At 38.9% G+C, this 22,451-nt stretch overlaps 1 protein-coding gene across 8 annotated transcripts in view; it reads left to right on the plus strand.

Moving 5' to 3' along the window:
• KIAA1549 (KIAA1549 ortholog) overlaps positions 1–22,451 on the plus strand; it is a 143,295-nt gene that overhangs the window by 85,786 nt on the left and 35,058 nt on the right. For all 8 annotated transcript variants that reach the window (XM_066997810.1, XM_066997829.1, XM_066997827.1 and 5 more), the window contains 4 exons: positions 960–1,019; positions 3,724–3,869; positions 11,882–12,059; positions 13,385–13,569. In XM_066997810.1, the coding sequence (XP_066853911.1) occupies positions 960–1,019; positions 3,724–3,869; positions 11,882–12,059; positions 13,385–13,569 (569 nt within the window). The remainder of the gene's footprint in view (positions 1–959; positions 1,020–3,723; positions 3,870–11,881; positions 12,060–13,384; positions 13,570–22,451) is intronic.

Here is a 22,451-nt window from a genome sequence, read left to right on the forward strand (position 1 = left end):
CTGAAGACTGGACAGCTTTGTTCTAAATTAGTTTAGCATGTACCAGTTCATTCTTTCTATCCATGAAACAGTTTAAAAATTAACCTTTGTGTATGCTTAGCAAACTGCATCTGGATTAAATATTTTGAGAAAGTTATGACCCTTCCTCTTTTGTATTGCCATAGTAAAGCTTAAGACTTCCCTTGAGGAAACTGTTGGCCCAGCCCCCATCTTCACTTGTTTCCCAACATGTCTTTACTGCTCTCCAGTGGAAACCTTGGGAAAAATCTTATTCCTATTGAAATCAGTGGAAATTGACTTAATTCACTTCACTGGGGCAAGGATTTCACTCTGGAGCATGGCTTTATACAGGAAGCTTGGGGCCATCAGGCCAAACACATAATCCATTAGATTTGTCCTCAGCAGTGCTTCCACATATGTTTCTTTGTGATTTTTGTAAAATAATTTACCAAGGTGATATATTTTAAATATTTCCACCTGCACGAGTCGGGAACACAAATCAGATCTATTCAGTTTTATTCTTTGCATTTAATATTTCCATGTAGTTTCTGCCTCATAGGAAGTCATGTTTTCGTTCTCAGACACTCATGGATTGCTTCATTGCCCTTTGAGCAGAAGTCTTATCCTGCATTTAGCTCAGTAAGAAACAGAATTCACAGTGAGCTTTACTTTTAAGTTTCTAGGAGCAATGACCTCAGTACAGCAGCTTGAAATCTTTCAGGTAATAAATCTGACTGCTTCAGTTAGCTTCTTTTTGTTCAGAGACGAACGGGGGGAGTGTATGTTCACAGCACTTGCCTTACCACTGTGTCTGCACGGCCTCAGGAGTTGCAATACATCTGTGCAAATAAGATGCTTACTGACAGTATAAAGTACGAAGTGGTTTCTTTTTTTTGTGTGTATGTTGTTGAGAGTACTGTTCTAACGGATGTTTTTCCTCCATTCTATTTTTCCCTCAGCCTTTCATTATCCTAAGCTTAATGTGTCTCAGTTAATGAAATCTTCCTGGGTGAGAACAGGTACGTACAGTGTATGTCAGTAAGTAAGCGCGCAACTATTTTTGTTAGCAGGGTAACTAGCCTAGATAAATATCAATACCCTGGGGGTGCTGCGTGTTTGTAGGGTGGTAATGTGCCTAAGGTGAATAAATTCTAAAACCAAAGGCCTGGTGACCTGGGACATCTGGGAAATATAATTCCTGGGTCTAGAATGAACTATTGCAATTTCTTGATAATGTACATTAAAATTTTTGTCTATAAGGCAGTTCATTCTTAGCAAGACAACTTATGCTGTCAGGCATAAAGTATCTACCCTGCATGCTTTCAAGATCCTACATTGATTTTAAGATTTTTTTTTTCGTTTTAGATGAAAATAAGAACTTTCTGTGTAGCACTTTGTACCAAAACATGCCAGGAATAAAACAGAATAAAAATAGTTATGTTCTGAGTATGGGAAACGGCTTCATCAAATTTCATTGATCTCTTCTGATTAATTCACAGTAGATCCCTCCCACCCTAGTCTGTTGGATGTTTTATTCTGCAATGAGCAGATATGGTTGAGCTGTCACTTTTAGATGCTCAAAGGCTATTGAGTTTGCTTGCAAGCACAGTAGATCCCACCTGTTTCTTCAACCCAGAAAGGCTGAATGGTAACCAGGGTATGCCTAATAACCTTGCTGTTACAGTGCTGATGCCTCACTGGATACACTTCTGTTTTCCCACAGCCTTTCCATCCATAGTTTACCAGTAGTATAGACATACTTTTTGTTTTTTTTTCAGGTATCCCTGTCTCCTCTCACTAGTTACCAGCGTAATTCTAAGCAGGAAACCAGATTGCAACTTAACCTCTGAAGCCCACATAGTTTGTTTTACTAAAGAATTTCAAATTGTGTTCAGTAACAGGAGAGAATCTACCTGTGTGTATTGCACAGCCAACGTCATCCTCTCCTAGGTGTTTGTTGGCTTTTTTTTAGTTGGTTTGGTGAAGATACCCTCACCCTCTCCTGCTTCATCTGTTTTTATCTGTTTTTGTTGGAAGTTTCCTTAGATCCTGGAGTAAGAAAAAAGGTTCTTCCAGCTCCGAAATAACATATGCACTCCTCCACATGCTTTTTTTTGTCCCTAAAATTCCTGGCTATGAGGTTTTAAAGCCAGTTGCAGCACCTTTCTTTGATACAAAGGGATTTTTTTTGTAATCCCAGTTCTTGCAGGCATCCTGGGAAAAGCTAGTACACTTTGGCTGTGTCAGTCCTTTAAGTATGTATATTGTATTTTAAGGGCAAAATCATTCTATATTAATGGCTTTTTTCATTATTTGATAGCTGCTTCTAGACAGATGGTATGACTCAAGACAAAGGAAAATGATAGAATTTCTGCACGCTAAAGATGAGGGTTTTTTAGTAGTCAATTACCAAGATATATGTGCATGGGTATTCTAAAGTATCCCAATAGTCATAAAACATTGGGAGATGCAGTGTTCTCTGTAGCTGTACTCTTGGTTGTAGAATACAGTTCATGCTATTAAGAAGAACTAACTGAAACTCAAATTCAATACGCAGGCAAGAACGTTCTTCTTGCTGTATATAATATCCCTAAGCCACTGTCTGTTTATTTTGATTTTGATTTTGAGATGCTTCATTAGTGATTGAATTTAGCAGACATGCTGTTGATCTCTGTGAAAAATCATGAAAATATTTCCTTTTTTTCTGACATATGCAGTGAAAAATTTTAAATGGAAAATGTGGTTTTTATATTTTGTTTAATAATTTAAACAAAATTGTATTTAATTGATTTTATCTAATCAAATTGCTTTTTATTAAGCACCACACTTGAGTAAGCAAACATGAAAAACTTTACTGAAAAAGGGACCTTTTAAAAAATAAACCATTATAATGGAGGGCCTCAGGAATGAAAAGTGGATTATTTTGCTAATGTCAGTGGCGAGTCAGTTTATGATCCTTTAAGGTTTTTTAATTGGATTGTTCAGATGACTGTCACTCCATTAACTCCATTTTACTTTTTCTGGATGCCATCATGTTGGCAAAGGTCCACAGTTTTTTGGTGTTTCCTGCGTGTTGTTTTTCAGGTATTCATCTCAGCATCAGCTGCCTTAGTGACCTGGAGTACCTGGGGTTAGGGAGTGAAGTTGGTGGGGCTACTAACTGTTTTTTTGTGTGTGCTTTAACTGGCATACTTGGTACTCTTGATTTTATCTAGGGAAGATGTGTTTGGAAAATACAGGTTCATTCACCTGCTCTTACTTTTTAACCTTGATTCTGAACCCTTGCCCTGCCCATTTCCAACTGTGTCTCACTTTCAAACACAAAATTTTGATTGAAAGTAGTTGCTGCAAGCAATTTAGCTGAATTTTCTCTTTTGGTTGTTTTTGAATAATTCATTGGATGTTCATATGTTTGTTTTTTCAAAATCTAAATTTTTTTCAACATTCTGTGTCTGCCTAGACTGTCTGAGATTCCAAAAGTGCCCTCTGTCCTTTTTTTTTTTTTTAATTTATTTCTTTTAACTTTTCCTGATACAAAGCCTTCCTTTCTAATGTGTAACCACTGGCTTAACTTCCCAGTATTCCCCCAAGAATACTGCTGCTCTTGAATTGTCCATGAGATGTCACAGAGTGACTCAACACTTGTAACTGAAGTTGCAGAAAAGACACTGAAAACTTTTACTAATTCATTTGTGTTCTTGGGTTACTTTTTCTGCAATGTAGTTCTCTTGGGTGTCGTCGACCAGCGAATTCAGGAGGAAGTATTTCAGGCTGAGATGGAGCGGAAGCTGGCTCACCTGTTAAACGAGGCTTTGGCCAGAGGGCGGATATGGAGACGAGCCAGTTTTGCAGGCAGCAACATTGTGCAGGTATTAAGAGCTCAAAGTCAGAGAAGAAATAAAGGGGAATAAATTATTCAATAAGTTAATAATACCTAGAATTTGAGTTGAGAAAAGATAACTCAAAAGCATGTATCACATTTGACTAGTTTAGCTAGTTGATGATGCTTATGTTCTGTACTTGAAATGTGGTTTTTCTGGCTAACTGGTTGTCTTTTAAACTAAAAATAACCAATGGAAACAGCTGAGTATTTTAAGTGTCTATTAAAAAAAATTAATGACTTTTTAAAAACCACATCGCAAATGATTTTATCAACATCCTATTCAAAAAAACAGCTATCTTGTCTGACTTGTATGAGATGCCTTGGAAAAATGAGATAAAATCGTCATCTGAATCAAAAAGGTACTTTGCTGGAACAGCTGCTTCACAGCTCTCTATGGTGTTTTGGTGACAGAGTAGAAATATGAAATAGAATCATATGCTGCTTGATGCAGCAGCAGAGCAGTATATTCTGACTCTTAACTCCCTATTTATCATAGGTCACTCCTGTGATCAGGAGTGGCTTTTAAGTAAGATCGATAAATTACATCAAATTTTGTACGTGTGACAGCTTCTGAAGACCTGCACTTCATTATAGTTTTGCCTCAGGTGGAATTATTGACATAATGTCCATGAAGGCTTGGATATTTAATTTTAATTTATAAATCCTCACATGTTCTTCTAGTCATTTCAAAAAGCTGAAAACCATTTTTTAAGAATAATGTTCTTAAAAATTCCTTTTTCTAGCTAAGTCAATAGCAGTTCGTTTATCTCTCAGATTGCCCTTCTTGTAGTTCAAACCTATTATCTTTACTTAACTTAACCTTCCAGTTTTTGCTAGCACTTAAATTTCCAGATATTGGGATTTTCTTTCTTTTGTTTTTCTGTCTTGGAAACATCTGTTTCAGTAATTGATTTTACTTTTATTTTTCTTTAATGCAGCTTTGAATTGCTGTAAATAGATGTCTTTTATTACCAACACCTCTTATTGCACTTTGTTCTTTATGCCTCAGTCCTCCCTTTGCATATAAAATAAACACATAATCCTTATGTTGCTAGCAAAGATACCATAGCCTATAAAATGTGTACATGTAGATTATGGTTTTACTATTTTAGATAATAAAGCTCAAAGTCATTTGTATTTTTTCCTGTGCAAGATTCCAAGCAGGTACTTTCTAGCTAAAGAATAGTATTTTGGAAAATACAGTGTTTTTCTAATAACTTTGTATTACTTACTGGGATATGAGATAACTCTGCAGCTCATGTCCCAAGCAGCAATGCTGCTCATTTATGCTACTTAAACAGTGTGAAGAGTCGCAAATTGCTGTCTTCGGCAGCAGAGGATTCTCTTAGTTATGTTCAGCACACCATACCATCCCACACAACACAAGGCTGTTCCAGGTGCTTACAGCCAATACTGTTCTATACGGTTAGTACCGTAATACGGGAGGTGTGGAAGAGAAGAAGGCTGAAGGAGAGTGGATGATATGCTTGCAGCGTGTGATCCTCACTGCTACGTATCTGTGATCAGTGAGGTGCTTTCCTGCATGAATCTTGGTAGGTACTGTCAGGTATCACAGCTGCTTGTTCGCATGCATTCACAGAATATTTAGGTGTATGGTAGGTAAGACAGCCTTAGAGGCTGTTGGTTTATGGTATCTCAAATAGACTTTATTAAACATAAATTGCATTAATTACCTGATGCTTAACGTTCCCTTAGAGTTGATTATTTATATTTTGTCTCTGAGGCCAACTTCCTAACTCCTAGAAAATGAACAAACTTTTTCTGTGTCATCTGGTTTTGACTTAGTCATTTGCTGGTGCCCTAAGGAGACATACAGGGAAGAATCCCATTCAGACACAACCAGCCTTAGAAATTTGTTCATAAGAGTTTGGCCATGTGCTTCTAGGTGAGTCTTTGTGCCCTGTGGCTGCATCTTCCAGAGCACCTACTTTTACCTGTGTGCAAATAAATGGAAAAAAAAATGTTCTTTGTATTTTTCTTCTCTGCAGTATTTCCTTGCATCAGTGAAGGTATCTGGTGACTTCCCACAGCTTCATCAGTTATGTCCGAGTATTTCAGTAATCCTACTGTTTCTTCTCTCCCCCACACCCAGCTCTCAGAGCCGTGTTCTAACCTGGGTACTCTGCAGAGAGAAGCTCAAATACTTTGGTGATTACTGCAGCAGAGAACATGCATGCTGAAATGGCATTTCTGTACAAAACAAAACAGGTCGGCTCAGGTTTGGCTCGCATAATGCAGATAGATAATTAAGGAATAGTTCTGCCTTAATATTAAATTCTTTAGGAAGTAACGATCTTTTCACCAGGATTACTTTGTGTATTCAAAGGCCCAACCAAACAAGTTACTAGCTTTTTCTTTGTGCTAGGACTGGAGCGACCGAGTTTCATGTGTGCAGCGGTGCTGTAAACTTGGCCGGTTACTGCTGCAGCTCTAGAGATAGGAACCTGGAGTCTGAGCCCGGGGAAGACTTTCATGCTTACAGCAGGTTTCATAGGCAGTGTCCTGACCACATCAATATTCCTGTGATGCGAGGATAGTTATGCAGAGCTGCTCTCGTGTTGACCTTTTCTAGAACTAGTATAATAGAAATGTCAGCATCACACCTGGTGCAAAGACACGTGCAGCTGGAGTGAGGCACCTGCTGGTGGTCTCCTGAGTGAAGGATTGCTTTCAAGAGTGCTTCCCTGTCAGTTGAGGGTCTGGTCCATAGCCACTCGCAATAAACCTTTTAGTTTTACTGCTGCTCATTCTATTACTCAAAGCCAAGTTTTTAAGCTGTGTATGAAGTGTGTTGTTTGTATGCATGTTTGAGTCTTCAGGGGCAGCTATTTATGTTCCTTGTGTTTTGTATTGAGATTTTCCCATCTCTTTCTTGCTCACCAAACAGCGACTACTCTATTAGTAGGCCACAATGAAGTGAAAATAAGAACAGAAGCTGCCAGTAACACCGGAGTGTTGGTTACTTCCATTAGCAAGACGTGCATATATCCACAAAAGACTAGACACGTTTCACTTGTGTTGAGCCCCTGTAGATCTGAGTTTTTCCTGAGGTGAAAGATATTTATAGTGTATTGAAATGTGACATTTCTAAGCTCTATTAGAAAATCAAGATTGTGGGTCAAAAGGTGAAGCAATTATTTGCAAATATTACTGCAGGCATATAAGTTTCCTTTCATATACTAAGAAAATAGAATTGATACTTTGTGAGGTTTAGATTTCATTTCTAAAGGTGTTAGGATCTAAGAATGTTAAAAATTACTCTCTAAATCTCGACACGTTGAATAAGAGCTTTGGTCTACCTAGGGTGCTCAGATAGCATGTTTTCCTCTGCATGTTTTCCTCTCCTCTGTGCTATTAACAGGTGGCACTCCAGGCTAAAAAATACCTATAACCATCTCTAAGAAAAACCTTTGAGGCCTCATGGTTGACTGTTTTACATGAGATAGTTCCCTTGACTTTTTATAACGTTCATATTATTGTTTTACAGAGCATGTCATATATATTTTTGACATGTATCTGCTGTTTCTGCACATGCTTAATGCTGTTTGCGTTGCACCCACACAGCCTAAGCCACATGATACGTTTTGTGAATAGTTCATCATTTCTCATTAAATTCTTGTGGAAATAGTGGGTTTAATAGTAGTTTAAAAATATGCTAGAAGCTAATACAAAAATAATTTTCCTTCATTGCGGTGTGCTTGTTCCCTTGAACCTAAAAGAAAGCAAAAAGGTGATCCTAGTAAGTGACAAAAAGAACGATGTTCTAATTTAAAGAAAAGAGCAGGTTAGATGACAGTACAGTCATAACGTGCATGAGAGAATGGTATCTGTGAGGGGAGATAATGACTGAATTGAGTTTTTCATTAAAGCAGGGGTTCCTTCCCTTGCTTTTCTGCTAACAGCATATATCTCTCCCGAGTGCATAACCTGGGTGAAGGCCAAGTCTCTGTGTGAGACATCAGGTGCAGAGCCTGTGGGAACTGCTGCCCGACCTCGTGGTTGGAGCGGCTTCACCTCACGTTGGCCGCCCGGTGCAGCAGTGGGTGGCTGGCCAGAGCCCTGCAGCAGCAGTGGGAGCCCCGGCACCTCACCACAGCATTTTGTCTCCACTGGTTTCTGGTGGAGCACCGTCAGGTTCCTTACAGTCTGCTGACATCTGTGTTTCATCAAACCGATTAATGGGCCGGCAAAGCCTCCACAGAAAGCAGCAGAGGAGCGGTCCTTAGGCCTGCAGTCCGTGTCCCGGTCCCCTCAGCTCACTCACTGGTCTCCCTGGCACGGTGTGACGAGGGTCCAAGGGCCCATGTGCCAAACTGGGTGAGTGCTTGATGTGGTGGCACACAGCCCTGCCAGAGCACTCGGGGACCGTGCTGGCAGCCAGTGAGCCGCATCAATGTTTCCTGCCATTGCCGGTTTGTGCAAGGGCTTTCTCAGACCCAGAGCCACATGCACGTGAGGCTTGCTTCACATGTTTTATGTGGCCTCATCTCCTGAACCCTTCAGGCCACAGTACAGCTTAAGTGCCTGTATGCTAAAATACTGGTTTTTAATAAAGTAGAAAGCAGAATCTTTTTTGATTATATTTTTTTTCCTAAGGGATGAAGGTAGTGAAAAATGGAAAATCATCCTAGTGCATATGTTTTGGAGTTTTTGAGGGTGTGTTTGCGTATTCCTCAGTAACACTTCTGCCTTCAAACCCCTGAATAAGCTCATCCAGGGACTCCTTTCCTGTGAATGGGTTTATGGCTGGGAGATCTCAGGCTGACTGATGCTCTGCACATGCCTCGTGAGTTTGTCCAACACCTGGATTTCCCCCGCTTTCATTTATGAACTAGACCTGGTTGCCAAGGCAACTCTCTTCACTGACCTATGATAGTCTCTCGAAGACACTTTTTAAATTAAATTTACTGACACCTGAACACAATTAAGTCTCTACTCTCTGGAGGTTAAATGCACATCTAGTATCAAGAAAGATGAAATCACTTCTGTACACAGAAGTTGAATGAATTAGTCTTTTTTTTTTTCTTTTTTAATTTTCTGCCTTCTCTGTATTGAAATTCTTGCATCTCATCTCTCCTTATGTCTTTCCTCACTGCCAAAGTATAAACGTAAAGTGCTTCCTTCCTCGCACATGGGCTGCATTTCTACATGCCTGGAAAATACCACTTCTGTCTCTGCATGCATTCTTAGCGCTCTCAAGGAGAGAGACCACTATTAAATATGAGACAAAAACAATCTGAAGCTGTACAGAGAATACAATTTGGAGGAAAATGGCACAAAACTTATTATACAGAAGCTGTGTAAAACTTATTACACAGAAGCTGTGTAAAAAATGGGTGCAATGGCTGTGTATCTTGATTTTTAAAATAGATTTAAAAATAGTTCGGATCTAGTGTGACAGTTTGTGTTACAGCAAACCTAGAGGTCTGTTAAAAAAAAAAAAAACAAAAAAACACACAGAGGGTTAGTGAATCAACAAGACAGATCAGAAAACTGAAGTGCTGATACTGTCGCAATTCCTGAGTTTGCATGCAAGTTGAGCTGTCTCATAGCCACCTCAACAATACCCCGTTCAGCCATCAGCTCTCTGAGAACAGAACTCTGTAGCCATCTCCCCATGGATTTGAAATTTAGTCTGCACCTTTCTGTAGTATGATGTGAGCACTCATTAAGAACCGCATGTTCAGAATGAATTCTTTCAGAGAAAATGTATCTGAAAGCAGTGAGTTTTGTTCATTTGCACCAGCCTGCACTTCCCTCTGTTGAATTTGTTCATTCCCATGTTCTCTATACTGTGCCAAAATACCTCCAGATGCTTCTCCTTCCTATCCTATTGGATTCCTCTCACCGTTCCCTACTCCTCAATATGGAGAGGAGTATTAAAATTGTTTTATTTTGGTTGTGGCAACTTGCACAACGGGATCTGTCTTCCTCCCCCTCTGTTCTTTGTAAAGGCAACTGTGGAGGAGTTCCTTTCTGAACTCATTCAGCCAGAGTTTCTGACTGTTACTCTGTGTGTACAACACACATACAGTAAGTGTTGTACTTCTTGAACACTCCACAATGCCACAAAATCTATGATAATTCAATTTAAGAATATTCTACATTTCTGTGATTCTGTAGGTTTGCGTGTGTCACAAAGAAGCTTCCTAAAATTAAAATGAGAACCCATTGACTTTAATCACAAGCAGCCTTTCAGTTCCCTTGCTCTCTGTGTGAGGTATGTGCTAGTTAGGAAGTGCTCATCCATGCTGAAAGCAGATACTGCTTAATACTCCATGCTGTTCTGTGCATTAAGGCCAGACTGTGGCGAAGGCAGCCCACCTGAAGTAGAAATACGAAGCTGTGGGCATTTGTTAACTCGTGATGTATCTGGGTTCTGTGAATCCAGATTTGACCTTAGAGCTGCTGAATATGTGTACTAACAAACCATATTTATTGATACCCTTGTGTTACCTTCAGTCAGGGATTGGTAGAAGCGTGAATAGCATTCAGGATGAGAAAACGGTATTGGTTAATGGGCTAGCAGGTCTTGCTGTGTCTCATAAAATTGTTCATTTCTCTGCTCTATTTTTGGGTATTCTGTAACTTATGCCAAATGTGACTAATGCTGAACATTATTCTTTGATTTCAGTTGATTTGGCCTAGAAAACTTTTATGACAGTTACGTTTTTTGCTTTGGTTTTTGTTTTGTTTTTATTATACTTAATATTGCCATTCCTGGGAGATGCTTTTATAGGACATGTTGAGCTGATGTCCCCCAAAGACAAGAATATCATTCCGATTGAACTAAAACATTGCACTGCTTCCCTTCAACAAGATTGTTTTGTTAGAAACAAGGAAAGAAAAAATAAAAAAGCTTTGCTTTTGTAAGTCTTAGACATGCAAACATTTATTAATTTGCTTTATTTTAAGCCTATAAGCAGTTGTTTGAGATTCTAATTTATTAAATATGTACTTCACAGTGAAAGGAGAGTTCTGAAGGAAACTAAATATATTGCTCCATTGTGGCATTTCCTCCCAGATCTCTTCAAACTCTGTTTTGCATGGTGGAATACCTCTTGCTGCTTGTTTGGAGTATTTCTAGGTTGAAAACACCATTAAACTTAAATGGTAAAACAGAGGAGAATTATTATATATGAGTTTAATTTTATAGGAATTTAAAATTGTTATGTGAGTCTCATCTGCAATGTAGATGTTCAACAGTTAGATAGTATCTACAGGGCTTCTTCATAGCACACATTCTTTTGATTATTAACATCTTTAGAAGACTGCTTCCCACAGCATCAAATAAATTCTTTCCTGAAGAAAGGTGGATACCAGGGGGAGCTGTTTGGAGGATGAAGGTAACTGTGCAGGTGCTTTCATTTAGGAAGAGCAAACAGTTCTTTTTGAAGCTAACAGAATATTTGCCCGTGTAAGTGCTTAACATTCAGAAAAACTGAACCAAAAAAAAAGTGTGTGTTATGAATAAAAAAAATGTGAAGTCAAATATTCAGAGAAGGAAAAGTGCAATCAAATGAATCTCTCCAGCAGCTCCTACTACCCAACAAACTACAAAGGTAATAAGGCTTCTAGGGTGGGATGGTATTGGCATCTTCAGAATGAAAGCAGTTCTCTTCAGTACTGGATCTCTATGTTGTCATGAAACAAATAAAAATAAATAAATAAATAAACAACGTTCAGATTTGCTATAAAAATGTATTATGTGAGGGATCACTTCCCTGGAAATTTCCATTTATAGAATCATAGAATATCCCAGATTGGGACATATATATCCCAGATATATCCCAGATGAGGACAGATAGAGATTCCATCTTGGCAAAGCTGTTCCAAATGTTTCTTTTTAGAGAAGTGTCCTTAAGACCCAAACCCTGCGAAGGGAAGGGGAAGACGGGGAAAGACTAAAAGGCTAAATGTATGGGAACCCCGAATAAATACAACTTAAAATGTAAAAGCATTCCAATTTCTCTTCAGATTGTGAATGTGTCACGGTTAGATGGTGTTGATAACCCTGTGGAGCTGATCTACTTTGTGGAGGATCAAGATGGAGCGAGATTCAGTGCTTTGAAGTGCTCTGACCTGATGAACAGGGTTGATATCCAGCGGGCCGCAATCATCCTCGGATACCGCATTGAAGGCGCCGTTGCACAGCGTAAGCCCTGTCAAATCTGCACTGATGCCAGCAGAGAGAAAAGGGAAGGGTGATATTAGCTTTGGAGATTATGGCACTGCACAGTGCCCACAGTTGTGGTGGTTTGCTCTTGGAATATGTTTCTAAATTTTGTCCCTCATTAAAACAGCACTTTAAAGATTGATCAGTAGCTCATATACTTCTTAATTTCTGTCAATGGTTTGCAATATTGGTTGAACAAAAATGCAAAAAGTTGCAATAGTAAATTCCGTTTATAGAAACGGTAAGTGTTGAACACACTTCATGGACTGTTTATAGCTTATTCGGCATACAGAAACTTAATATCTCTGGCACATCATTAAATGGTTGTTTCAACAGGCACAGATTTTTTTTCTTTCTTACTGGGAAGAAACTAAACAAGCAAAATCTTTTGTATAAGACAATGGTAATTTTATATAAGAAATTGTAATGACGTAAATGAGCTGTTAGAAGTATAAAGTGTAAGAACTAAAATATGTTCCTTTACTCTTGAGATTCATCATCAGAATGGCTATTAATAAAAATGACACAAAAATAAATTGAATAGAAATGCTGTTTTTTGACTTGAAAGCATTGTTTTAAGAAAATGTGTCAATTTGACTAGAAATATATTACTGCTATGGGTTTTAGTCCCACGTATAGCCACTATGCAAAAAATAGAGCAATTGGAAGTTTTATCAGTTTTTCCAAATCACTTTTTCCATGCATGACTTGTTTGTTTACACTTTTCAATATGACTTTCTTTTTTTCCTCTGGGAGTAAAAGATCTCTCACACTGACAATGAAATAGAGAAAGGGAAAAAAAAGGTAACAAAAATGTGGGGCTATACACAACAGGTAGGGGGTTGTTACTGATTTCAAATTCACTGTCATTATTGGTGGGAGGATAACAATATCCATAACAAAAGAGAAGAGATAGCTGATGATTATACCTAAAGCAGGATGCAGACAAGATGCAGTAAAGTTGAAAACATTCTCACCTTAATGGTGAGTCATTTTTCTGGACCCATTTCACTATGTTAGGTCAGGTTGGGGTTACAAAGTGATGTGGTAGAAGTGTATTATCATCAGTAATTTAAGCACGGGTCCTCAGAAGGTAGACCAGAACAATTGATCACCTGCCCCATGCTTCCTGAGCATGACATATGTTAACTTCTAAGTGTATGACATTTCCTGTGATGTGCGGCTGGTTTCTGATAAATTCCTGAACTAGTATTTACAAGAATATAAAAATACATAACCTTGAAGTGTTCTCAGTTAAAAATATATAACCACATAAAGCTGCTGTCTTCCTTTTAACTTCACAGCTGTGGAAAAGCTGAAGGAGTCCTCCTCAGAGTCACAGAATAGCAACCTATGGATTATTGTTGGAGTGGCAGTCCCAGTTGCTGTGGTGCTCCTGATCGTTATTATTTTATACTGGAAACTTTGTCGAACAGACAAGCTGGAGTTTCAGCCTGACACGATAAGCAACATTCAGCAGCGACAGAAGGTAAAAGGGGAAGCTGTGCTGGGAGGAGGTTGAGTATTCTGACCATAAATGAACGTGGAAGTCTAGGGAACGCCTTGTATCCTTAAATAGCATGTGGAAACATAGCTTCAGAGCTTTTTCATTAAAAAGCAAAGAAAAAAGTTAAATGATAGTTAAAGTCAAGAATCCCATGGTGTTTTATCTGTTCTCCTAGTTACATGATACTGTGTTAGATAGATACATTCTTCTGAAATAGGGGCAGTGAGGTTGAAAGGAATCCTTTATCACTTCATTTCAAGGCTTCAGCTAGAACTGAGTAGGAGGAAATGTATTGAGTGTTGAAGCAGTGACCTTGTTTTCTGCAGAGGGCTGAATTTTTATTTGGCGAGTTTCCGCTAAAGTAATTTGACAACTGAACCACACCATCCATTATACCTCAAACTGGAACTAGCATTTGCTAGTTTCCATCTTTGGGATGGGCTTTTTGCCCATCTTTGCTGCTCCCCATTCTTCTGGAGCTGTACTCTGTTTTGAGAGCCTGTTGCAGGACTAGAACTGCAGTTACTGGATTTGAATGAGACTTCATGGGTGGGCATGCTGGCTGATGTGATGGAGGACTGGGTTAGGATGGTGATAAATTCAGTAGTCTGTCTTTTTAGTGCTCAAGACTGTAAATGATCCATGATTTTCACAAAATTAAAAGGAGTGGAAAAATGACTTAAAGGGTTACAAATCCTACTTTTCCTTTTTAACAACTGATGAGAACATGTCTGTTTGTTAGAAATACTTATTAGTGAGGATGCTATCAGAGGCATTAATAAAGGCAAAGTAATCTGCCTGTGCTAATCCTGTGGTACTGTAGTCATGTTTCTGTAACTGTCACCTCATGTTCAGTCATGCAGTTTTCTCTGTAGCAAGTCTTGTCTGTACACCATGCTCCCTTTCGAGATAATTAATGATGTGAAAGATGAGAGAAGCAGAAAGCGGTTGCACTTCCAAAGCAGTCAGAACAAATCAATAGCAACTTCCACTTGTCTTGGCAGTGCAGAGTGAGTGTAAGAATCAAGGTCAGCAACAAGTTGTACCCTTCGATGAACTTCATCTTCTGCTATGGTTTCACCTGTGCTCTGGTAATACATAACACAAACCTTGATTGAAGAAGTTCCCTGTAGTAGTTTAAGCTAATTTGAGAAGGGTCATACAAAAAAGGCAGGAGGGGATCATTATCCTTCGTACACTATTTCATGACATAAATTTTCAGTACCTCTCTGCTGTCTCAAGCATTTTGTAAGAAAGCGGCTGTGTTGGCTGTGAGGCCAGAAACATCTTTTCATCCCATTGTTTTGGAAAGTTGCTCAATTGTTTGCCTCTGCTGCTTCCACAATGTTCTTCATTTTAATCATTCATGAGTCAGAAGCCTTGAATTTGTTTATATGCAAGTCCTAGTTCACCTAGGGAGCCACTTTTCCTTCTCTAGGGAAGTGACTTCAAGCAAACTAGAAAGATCCAGTAAGGACATCTAGTTCAGTCCTTCATGTGCCAGTGGATGGCTCATGCTTAAATACTAAATGAGGTAAAGCAATAAAAAGCATCTTAAATTTTTATCAGTTAGTGCATTAAAAATCTGGCAAAATCTACTTCAAAAAAAAAAAAATTCCTCCTTTGCTTGGGACCCAGAATGAAAGAATTAATCTGGGTTCCATGATAGCAGGCTGTAGTTGGGCTCTCTTCATGTCTCCAAACAATGGGTTGGAATTCCAGGGCAGAATAGGGCTTATTAAGCAAGCACTGAAGGACCCACAGACAGTCATGACAGCATACAAATGACGACGTGCATTTGGTCTGGTTCAGGTCTTTTAAATTGTTTGTGGTTTTCATTCTTTTTATTACAGTAAATGCAAAGAAATGATGAAGAGAGTCAAGTCATGTGGTCTGGGATTTAAGATTTAAAAAAAAATCAATTTAAAAATAAATTTCACCCCACCTGCACCCCCTCATTACGCTCATAATTATTTGAACTTACCTTTGGTACCAAAGGAAAGTGAAGGTCTTCACAACGCTCTGTAAACTGGAGGATATTTTGGTTAGAGATGTTTTGCTTTTTTTTCTTGAGATCAAATATTTTATTGGAAAAGCCACAAAGATTATGCATTTATAGTGATATTTTTCTTCACTTCCATTAAGCTTAAGAAAAAAAAGTAAATAAAGAAATGGAATGTGTAAATCTTAAAATATTTCACTAACAGGCATGGCATGCATACTGGAAATAGAAGACAATTTTGTCAACATGTAATAAGTCTATAATGTGTTTTGCACTTGAAATTTTTTTATTTTTTTTTTTAACGGTAGTTCTACTGGTTTGGAAAGTAAGAAACAGGGACGCTCTTCTCCTGTTCAGATGAAATAGAGGTTGCAGGCTCGGTCCTTGAAATATCAACAGTGATTAGTTGGGTAAACATATAGTAATGTCCATTTTTCTGCAAATGACATCATTAAGTCTTAAAATTTGCAGGAGCTTTTTATTCTCAGTTTGGGGTGTCTCTTAGAAATTTGAATTCTCTTAAGATGGTTTAAAGACACTATATTCTAGATTCTGTAGCCCAGTGTGTCATTGATCTTTTCTTTCTTTCTTCATTTTATTTAATCACTTAATTCTAGTTTTAAACACCTGCTTTCATCCTGAAATATTTTGATTTGCACACAGGCCATATAATCATTTGAATTTTAATCTTCTATTTGTTAAGGCTTACTTTCGCAGAATTATCTTTTATTTCTTTTTTTCCCTTGGGTAGGTAGGATATTTGTGTTCCTACGACCACCATTATGAGCAAGTGATAAATTGCATACCCTAATAATCTACCTTCCAATGAAGCAGACAAGTACAATTATCTGTTGTTAAGACCCTAAATGCCTTTTGGGCTTGCCCCTGAGAGTATGGCTACCTGGGTACAGCACCGTGGGGGAAAGATCACAAGGTATCTTGGCTGTGCAGGCACTCCGTCATGCCAGCCTTCTTTGGTCTCAGTCCAGAGCATGGTGTTTCTGCAGCATACATGCTTCTTGAGAGTATTTGGGTCACAGCCCCCCACTTGCGACTGTAGATAATAGCATATTTTTCATGTCACCAGGCATAGTTGTGTTGAAAAATATTTAGGTCCTACGGTGATAAACCCATAGAATTATCCAAGGCTGCATCTGTAGTTGTGTCATAGCAGCCTTGAAGCTGAGCTTGAGTCTGGTGTTGCTGCTTGCCCCCACCCTCAAGGCCAGGTCACTCTCAAAGATACAACAAGGCAACGACTTGTGCATGGCAGACTGTATTCAGCAAAGGCCCGTTCTGTGCAGCAGATGTAACATGCCACGCTACCGGTTTCTGTTATTTCTATCTGGCTTTCTAGTTTCGTCACTGAATCCCAGTCCTGCAGATAGGAGGGCATAAGCGTCCTTACAAGGTTATCTCTGCGAAAGACAGAGAGACAGCCTGAACTCAAACAAGGCTGGAGTGTTTTGCTGACACTGAGAATGCAAAGTGCAATAATTATAAGAAATGTTTTCCTTCCAGATGGTCTCAGAAGCTTGCAATTTAGGTGAACTGAAACATAGATAGATAGAAAGGAAAACTTTTGTGGAAACTGGTGCTAGCAAAATAAGGTTCAAAAATATTGTAATAAACAATGGACCTTGAAGAGACTCTAGTAGATTTTCTAGTCCATCTGTCTGCCTCAAAGCAGGATCGACAATATCTGGAAAATACTAGGTGGCCTTTTTGTCTGGAGACTAAATGGGAAAAGGTGCTTAAATCAGAGTTTTCTGGGACCCTTTTTAAACTAGAAGTTACGGAAGCAGGTCAGAGCAGTGAATTTCTATGCAAGATTCATTGGTCTATGCAAGGGTAATTCTTTTCAAGAGATAGAGCTGAGATATTTAACAGGCACATCAAGTATTCATGACTTGTTCGGTAAGCTGTAGCATCCTACAAGAAATTCACCTTGATGTCATCTGGGTTGTTGCACTGGATAAAGGTGTCTTTGCTTTTCGGAATAAAAAGCTGCATAAGTACCATTCTTAAATTACATGATTTTCTCTTGCCTTTGCCTATATCCACCACAACATCGTTACAACATGAACTTTCTTATTGCAAAGAATCTGTACTGTGTCTTTGTGGGAAATTGAATTTTTGCAGTGGTTTGTTTTTCGTCTTTGTGAGAAAATGGAGAAATGTCTTTAATGTCCAAACCATCATTCTGCTCAGTACAGGACTACAGCCATTTTTGCGCAAAAATACTGTCAACGCTTTTCCTCTTCTCTGAAGAAAAAAAAAACACACATTCTGTATATTTGTAATGCAAACAGAGCTGGCAATAATATTTATTTCCCTGTGGACATCCACAATTAAAATGGGACCTGGCTCTCTAGGGATCTAACTTTCCTTGCTGTGTATGAGCTTTCAGAGAAGAAAAAGTCAAATCCCTCGCTAGGACTTTTCAGAAGTAGTTTCAGCTCTTGGCAGTTACTCAGGGGAAGTCTCCTGGCCCTATTGACAGAAATCTTAATCCTATGGACAAACTTACTGATCTTTAGAAGGTCCTGGATGTGCTAGTGGAAGGTGTCCGTGCCCATGGTAGGGGGGGAACTGGATGGTCTAAGATCCCTTCCAGCACAAACCGGTCTGTGACTCTGTGGAACGATGGGCACGCTGAAGTCATTGCCTTTGCAGTGCTGACTTTGACCGAGTGGCTCGCTCAGTTCCTAGTTTTTCCAAGGGCACGTTCTAAAACCCTGGAGGGAAAAAAGGCTGCTTCTCCAGCCAGGAGTTGCTCCTCTCTGGGGCCTAGGTGTGCCACTGTGGTTCTTAAAGGCTGCGCACACCTCTCTGGCTCAGTGTCCCTGCACGTTGACCTGTGGGAGAGGTGGGGTGCATCGACCCCAGCGAAGCTTAGGACGAAGCATATGGTTCCCCACCTTCTCCGTGAGCAGTAGCACAGACAGTGTGAGAGCTGGAGGGCTGCCGGTTTACATCGTGCGCCAGCAAACCTCAGCTGATGTGTAATCACCTGGGGACTGTTTCCAGCTCCTGTGTGTCTGCTGTAACCTGCAGAGCTCGTGGCAGCCACTCAGACCACCCCACATCGCTCGCTGTTACAGGTAACGAGTCTTGCATCCTACAGCACGTCAGGCAGGCTGGTATGGATTTTTATTTTTCCCCCAAGAAGGAACATCTGATACCCAAAGCTCATGTGTCAGGTGTATCTTTACACCTCTGAACAGAGAGTTTTGCTTATTATTTTCTATTCAGTAAACTACCTCTTGGATGTTCCCGAGATCAAAGAGGCCAGCCCTGCTGGAGGTTAAATACTAGGCTTCTGCTCCTGATACAAAGAATTCTTGTGATGTTTTGACATCCTGTAATGCTTTTGTTCATCAGTATAATGTGGAGGCAATAGCTCTGCATTTCAGAATAATTCCAGTCAAAAGAGATTCATGTAAAGAAAGGCAGCTGACACCAGTCTTATAAAAACTACTCGAAAACTGACATGAGTTTCTGCAAGAGATTTATGTCTGTGCCAACTGTTTGCATAACAAATACCTTTCATTTCTAACAGCAACCTTAACTATCAAAAATGTTGTCTTTCTGAAACTGGCATACAGGTTTTGCTGTGTTCAACTCGATAGCCGGATTCTAACAAGGAACACAGTATTCAACATCTTAATTACTTCTCAACAATGCAGTTCTCTGATGTCAGTCCTTCTGCAAGAGCTCTTTTGTGGAAATTCATCTTCTGTACTGAGGATTACCTATTGAAAAGTTGTAGATATAAAATACCACGCTTGGATATACTGCTTATACCAGCAGATTTAAAACAACAACAACAAAAAACAAACAAACAACAACAACAAAACCTAAAGTGTCTCTGTCTGCATTTTTTTAAATAAACATTTGAGCAGCCATACAAAATTTTGATTGAAAGGCCCATCTGCCAAAAGCCATGAGTCTATAGAAGCGGATAAGGACAGGGAAGGGACATATGATAATTTTCTTTGAGTAACTTTTCAGCTTCCAATTATGAGACTCAGGGACTTTTCACTCTAGAATTGGTGATACTTAGCAATCCTCAGTGGATTTGTCCTCTGTGAACTTTTCCAGTCCTTCTAAACTAATCTGAGCTGCTGACAGGTGTTTATCCAGCACGTTATGTGAAAGAACAATGTTGTCATCTTTTGTGTTGCTTTTATCCTGCTACCTCCATGTTTTCTGTGATGCTCCTGGTCCTTATATTGGAGGGGATGGTGAACAGCTGGTTTCTGGACACACCAGCTCAGTGCCAATCTTGACTTTTCAGATCTCTGTTATTTCCCATCTCCACTGTCTTTTTCCTAGATTGAGGACTGCTTGTTGTCTTCACCCTTTTTTTTTTTTTTTTGAACCGTTTCTTTGAACTAGCCTTTGAAAAGGCTACATTTTCTAATTCTTTTCAATCTTTTTTTGAGTGGGGGAAACCAGAACTGCATATGATTTTCAAAACGTAGGTGACACATGGATTTATAGAGTAATATTTATATAGTGGCTACTTTTGAAAAGGACTTAAAAAAATCCATTTTCAAAACACAGATTAACTTTATAGTATTTTAGTCATAATAGACCACTAAGATTAGATTACTACTGGGGAAGTAAATTTGTCTTTCCTACTGTAAGATGATAGTTTACCATAGAATTTAGCTATTTTGAGAACAAGGATATGCACCAATATCAAATTATTGTTATTAGTGGTTTTAATGTCACTACTCACTTGTTGCAGGACAGCAAGAAATTTCACTAAATGGTTTGCAATTGACATTGTGATTGTAGCGAAATGACAGTGTGAATGGAAGGCTTTTATAGCCAGAGCTGACAAGCTAGGTGATTTGTTTGTATACTTTATCTCCTCAAATTACAGGTGCCTGCATGAAATGGCAACATCATTTGAAAGGATCTCTGGGCCTGTAGCAAGAAACAGATTTACCTTAATTTTAGGATAGTCATGGATAATGGGGCACAACAAGGAAGGAGGGAAAAGAAACTGTAGCTTCATTTTAGCAAGCAGATTATTTCTACAGTGTATATTAATGTGCTTTCATTCTGTCTGCATTAAGTACTCTTTAGATTTATAAATGTGTCTGAGTTATAAAACCACGGGATTATCTTTGCTCACTGTGCCCAACAAAATGTCAGCACAAACACTAAAATTGTTAATCTGTGTTCTGTCTTAAAGTTTGTCAGTAATTTTCTCACTATTTTAGAAAGTGTTTCTGGACTGTATTGTGTATGTACTCTGTCCAGACAGTGAGAGACATGTTATGAACATATTTTCTTGCCTCACAAGTTGGGAATTTTTTTTTAATTCGTAATTTTTTGACATGCTGTGCTACCTGCTAGAGATTGTAGTTGATATCAGACTTGCTTATATGGCCTTTGAGAAGTAATTTTTTGACATAGCATATGGAAAAGAAACTGTTGGAACTGAGACACAGTAGTCACCTCTATTTTATAAAGTTGATGGTCATTTTCTGACTTATTCCCGACACTTTCATCTAACTAGTGTGCAAAAGAACCTCACCAAAGCCTGACTCATAGTATCCACCCCGCGGCATTTCTGTCTTAGGAGGAAAGCTAAAACTGCGTATGATTCAGACACAAAACTCTGCCTATTACAGCAGTTACCTTAGCAGCCTATGGGCATAGATGTACTCAGAGTTAGGGGCTTTCAGCAACATGCTTTCTCTTGTGTTTTGTGAAATTCACTGAGCTGTCATGGTAGTATTAATGTGGCAGCAGGAAATGCAGAAAGGAGAAGAATGGGGATGATGAAAACCCATGAAAAGCATCCATAATAAAAAGCATCCTTAAAATATTTCAGAACAGGTTTCTTAAGAATTTCAGGCTTTTAAAATTTTTTGAAAATTTGGAGGTTTCTTTATTCATTTGTTTTTAATCCTGTGCCAGGGGCAAAATTCCTGAGGTAGTGCTTTCCATGGCATTCCTTCTTATACGTATGATGTTTATGGTGGTGGGCAGGAAATCACGGTTTTGACTTTTCAGAGAAGGAAACTGGGACCAGACAATGTACACTAGCTTATTCTGGTTTTCTGTGCCAGCATCATCTATACTGTGCACTCTTTTTCTCAGGCTTGATGGTAGAAACCCCTGCAACTATAGGCATGTTTCTTCTCTGCAAGGACACGTTTGTTCAACTGCTTGACCTATTCCCAGTAATGGTGACAGCTGACAGAAGTGCTGTTGTGATGACAAATGTGAAACATAATTTGTATGATGACGTATTGGTCCAGCATGACAAAATGGATAGCATGTTGCACATACAAGCCCTTCTTTGGCTCTCAGTTCTCAAACCCCTGCTTTTTTGAGACAAGGCTTGTTGTACTAATACAGGCTCTAAGACAGTCATAATAGTAGCAAGAGGGTATCCCACATAAGAGATGATATATTGAACAGCCAGTATACAAACCCTTCTTATACAGACATCAGTAATTATCACGTGAAGATATTTAAATCTATTTAGAAACCTTTTTAACTGTAGTTCTAAAACAAAAACCATAAACCAACCAGGAGCAATGAGTGATCTCTCTAAACATTTCCCAGTGATGCTTAAGATATTTTAAAGGCCAAGAAAGAATTTGTGCTTATGGCACAAGTTGGTTTCATCATATATTTTATAGGCAAATTTGTGTGCAGAGCACAAAAAGACCTTGAAATACAAATGGGTTTTCTCTCACTATTTTCAGGGAGGCAATAAAAAAAGAACTCTTCTGTATGATCTTCTAATGTGTTTTTTTGATCAACAAGGAGTTGTTGTGCCTTGATTCAGATGTGCATTATTGTTGCTGAATTGCATATATAATTTGTATGC

The sequence above is a fragment of the Anser cygnoides genome, chromosome 1 (assembly GCF_040182565.1).
Source record: "Anser cygnoides isolate HZ-2024a breed goose chromosome 1, Taihu_goose_T2T_genome, whole genome shotgun sequence".
Classification (NCBI taxonomy): domain Eukaryota; kingdom Metazoa; phylum Chordata; class Aves; order Anseriformes; family Anatidae; genus Anser; species Anser cygnoides.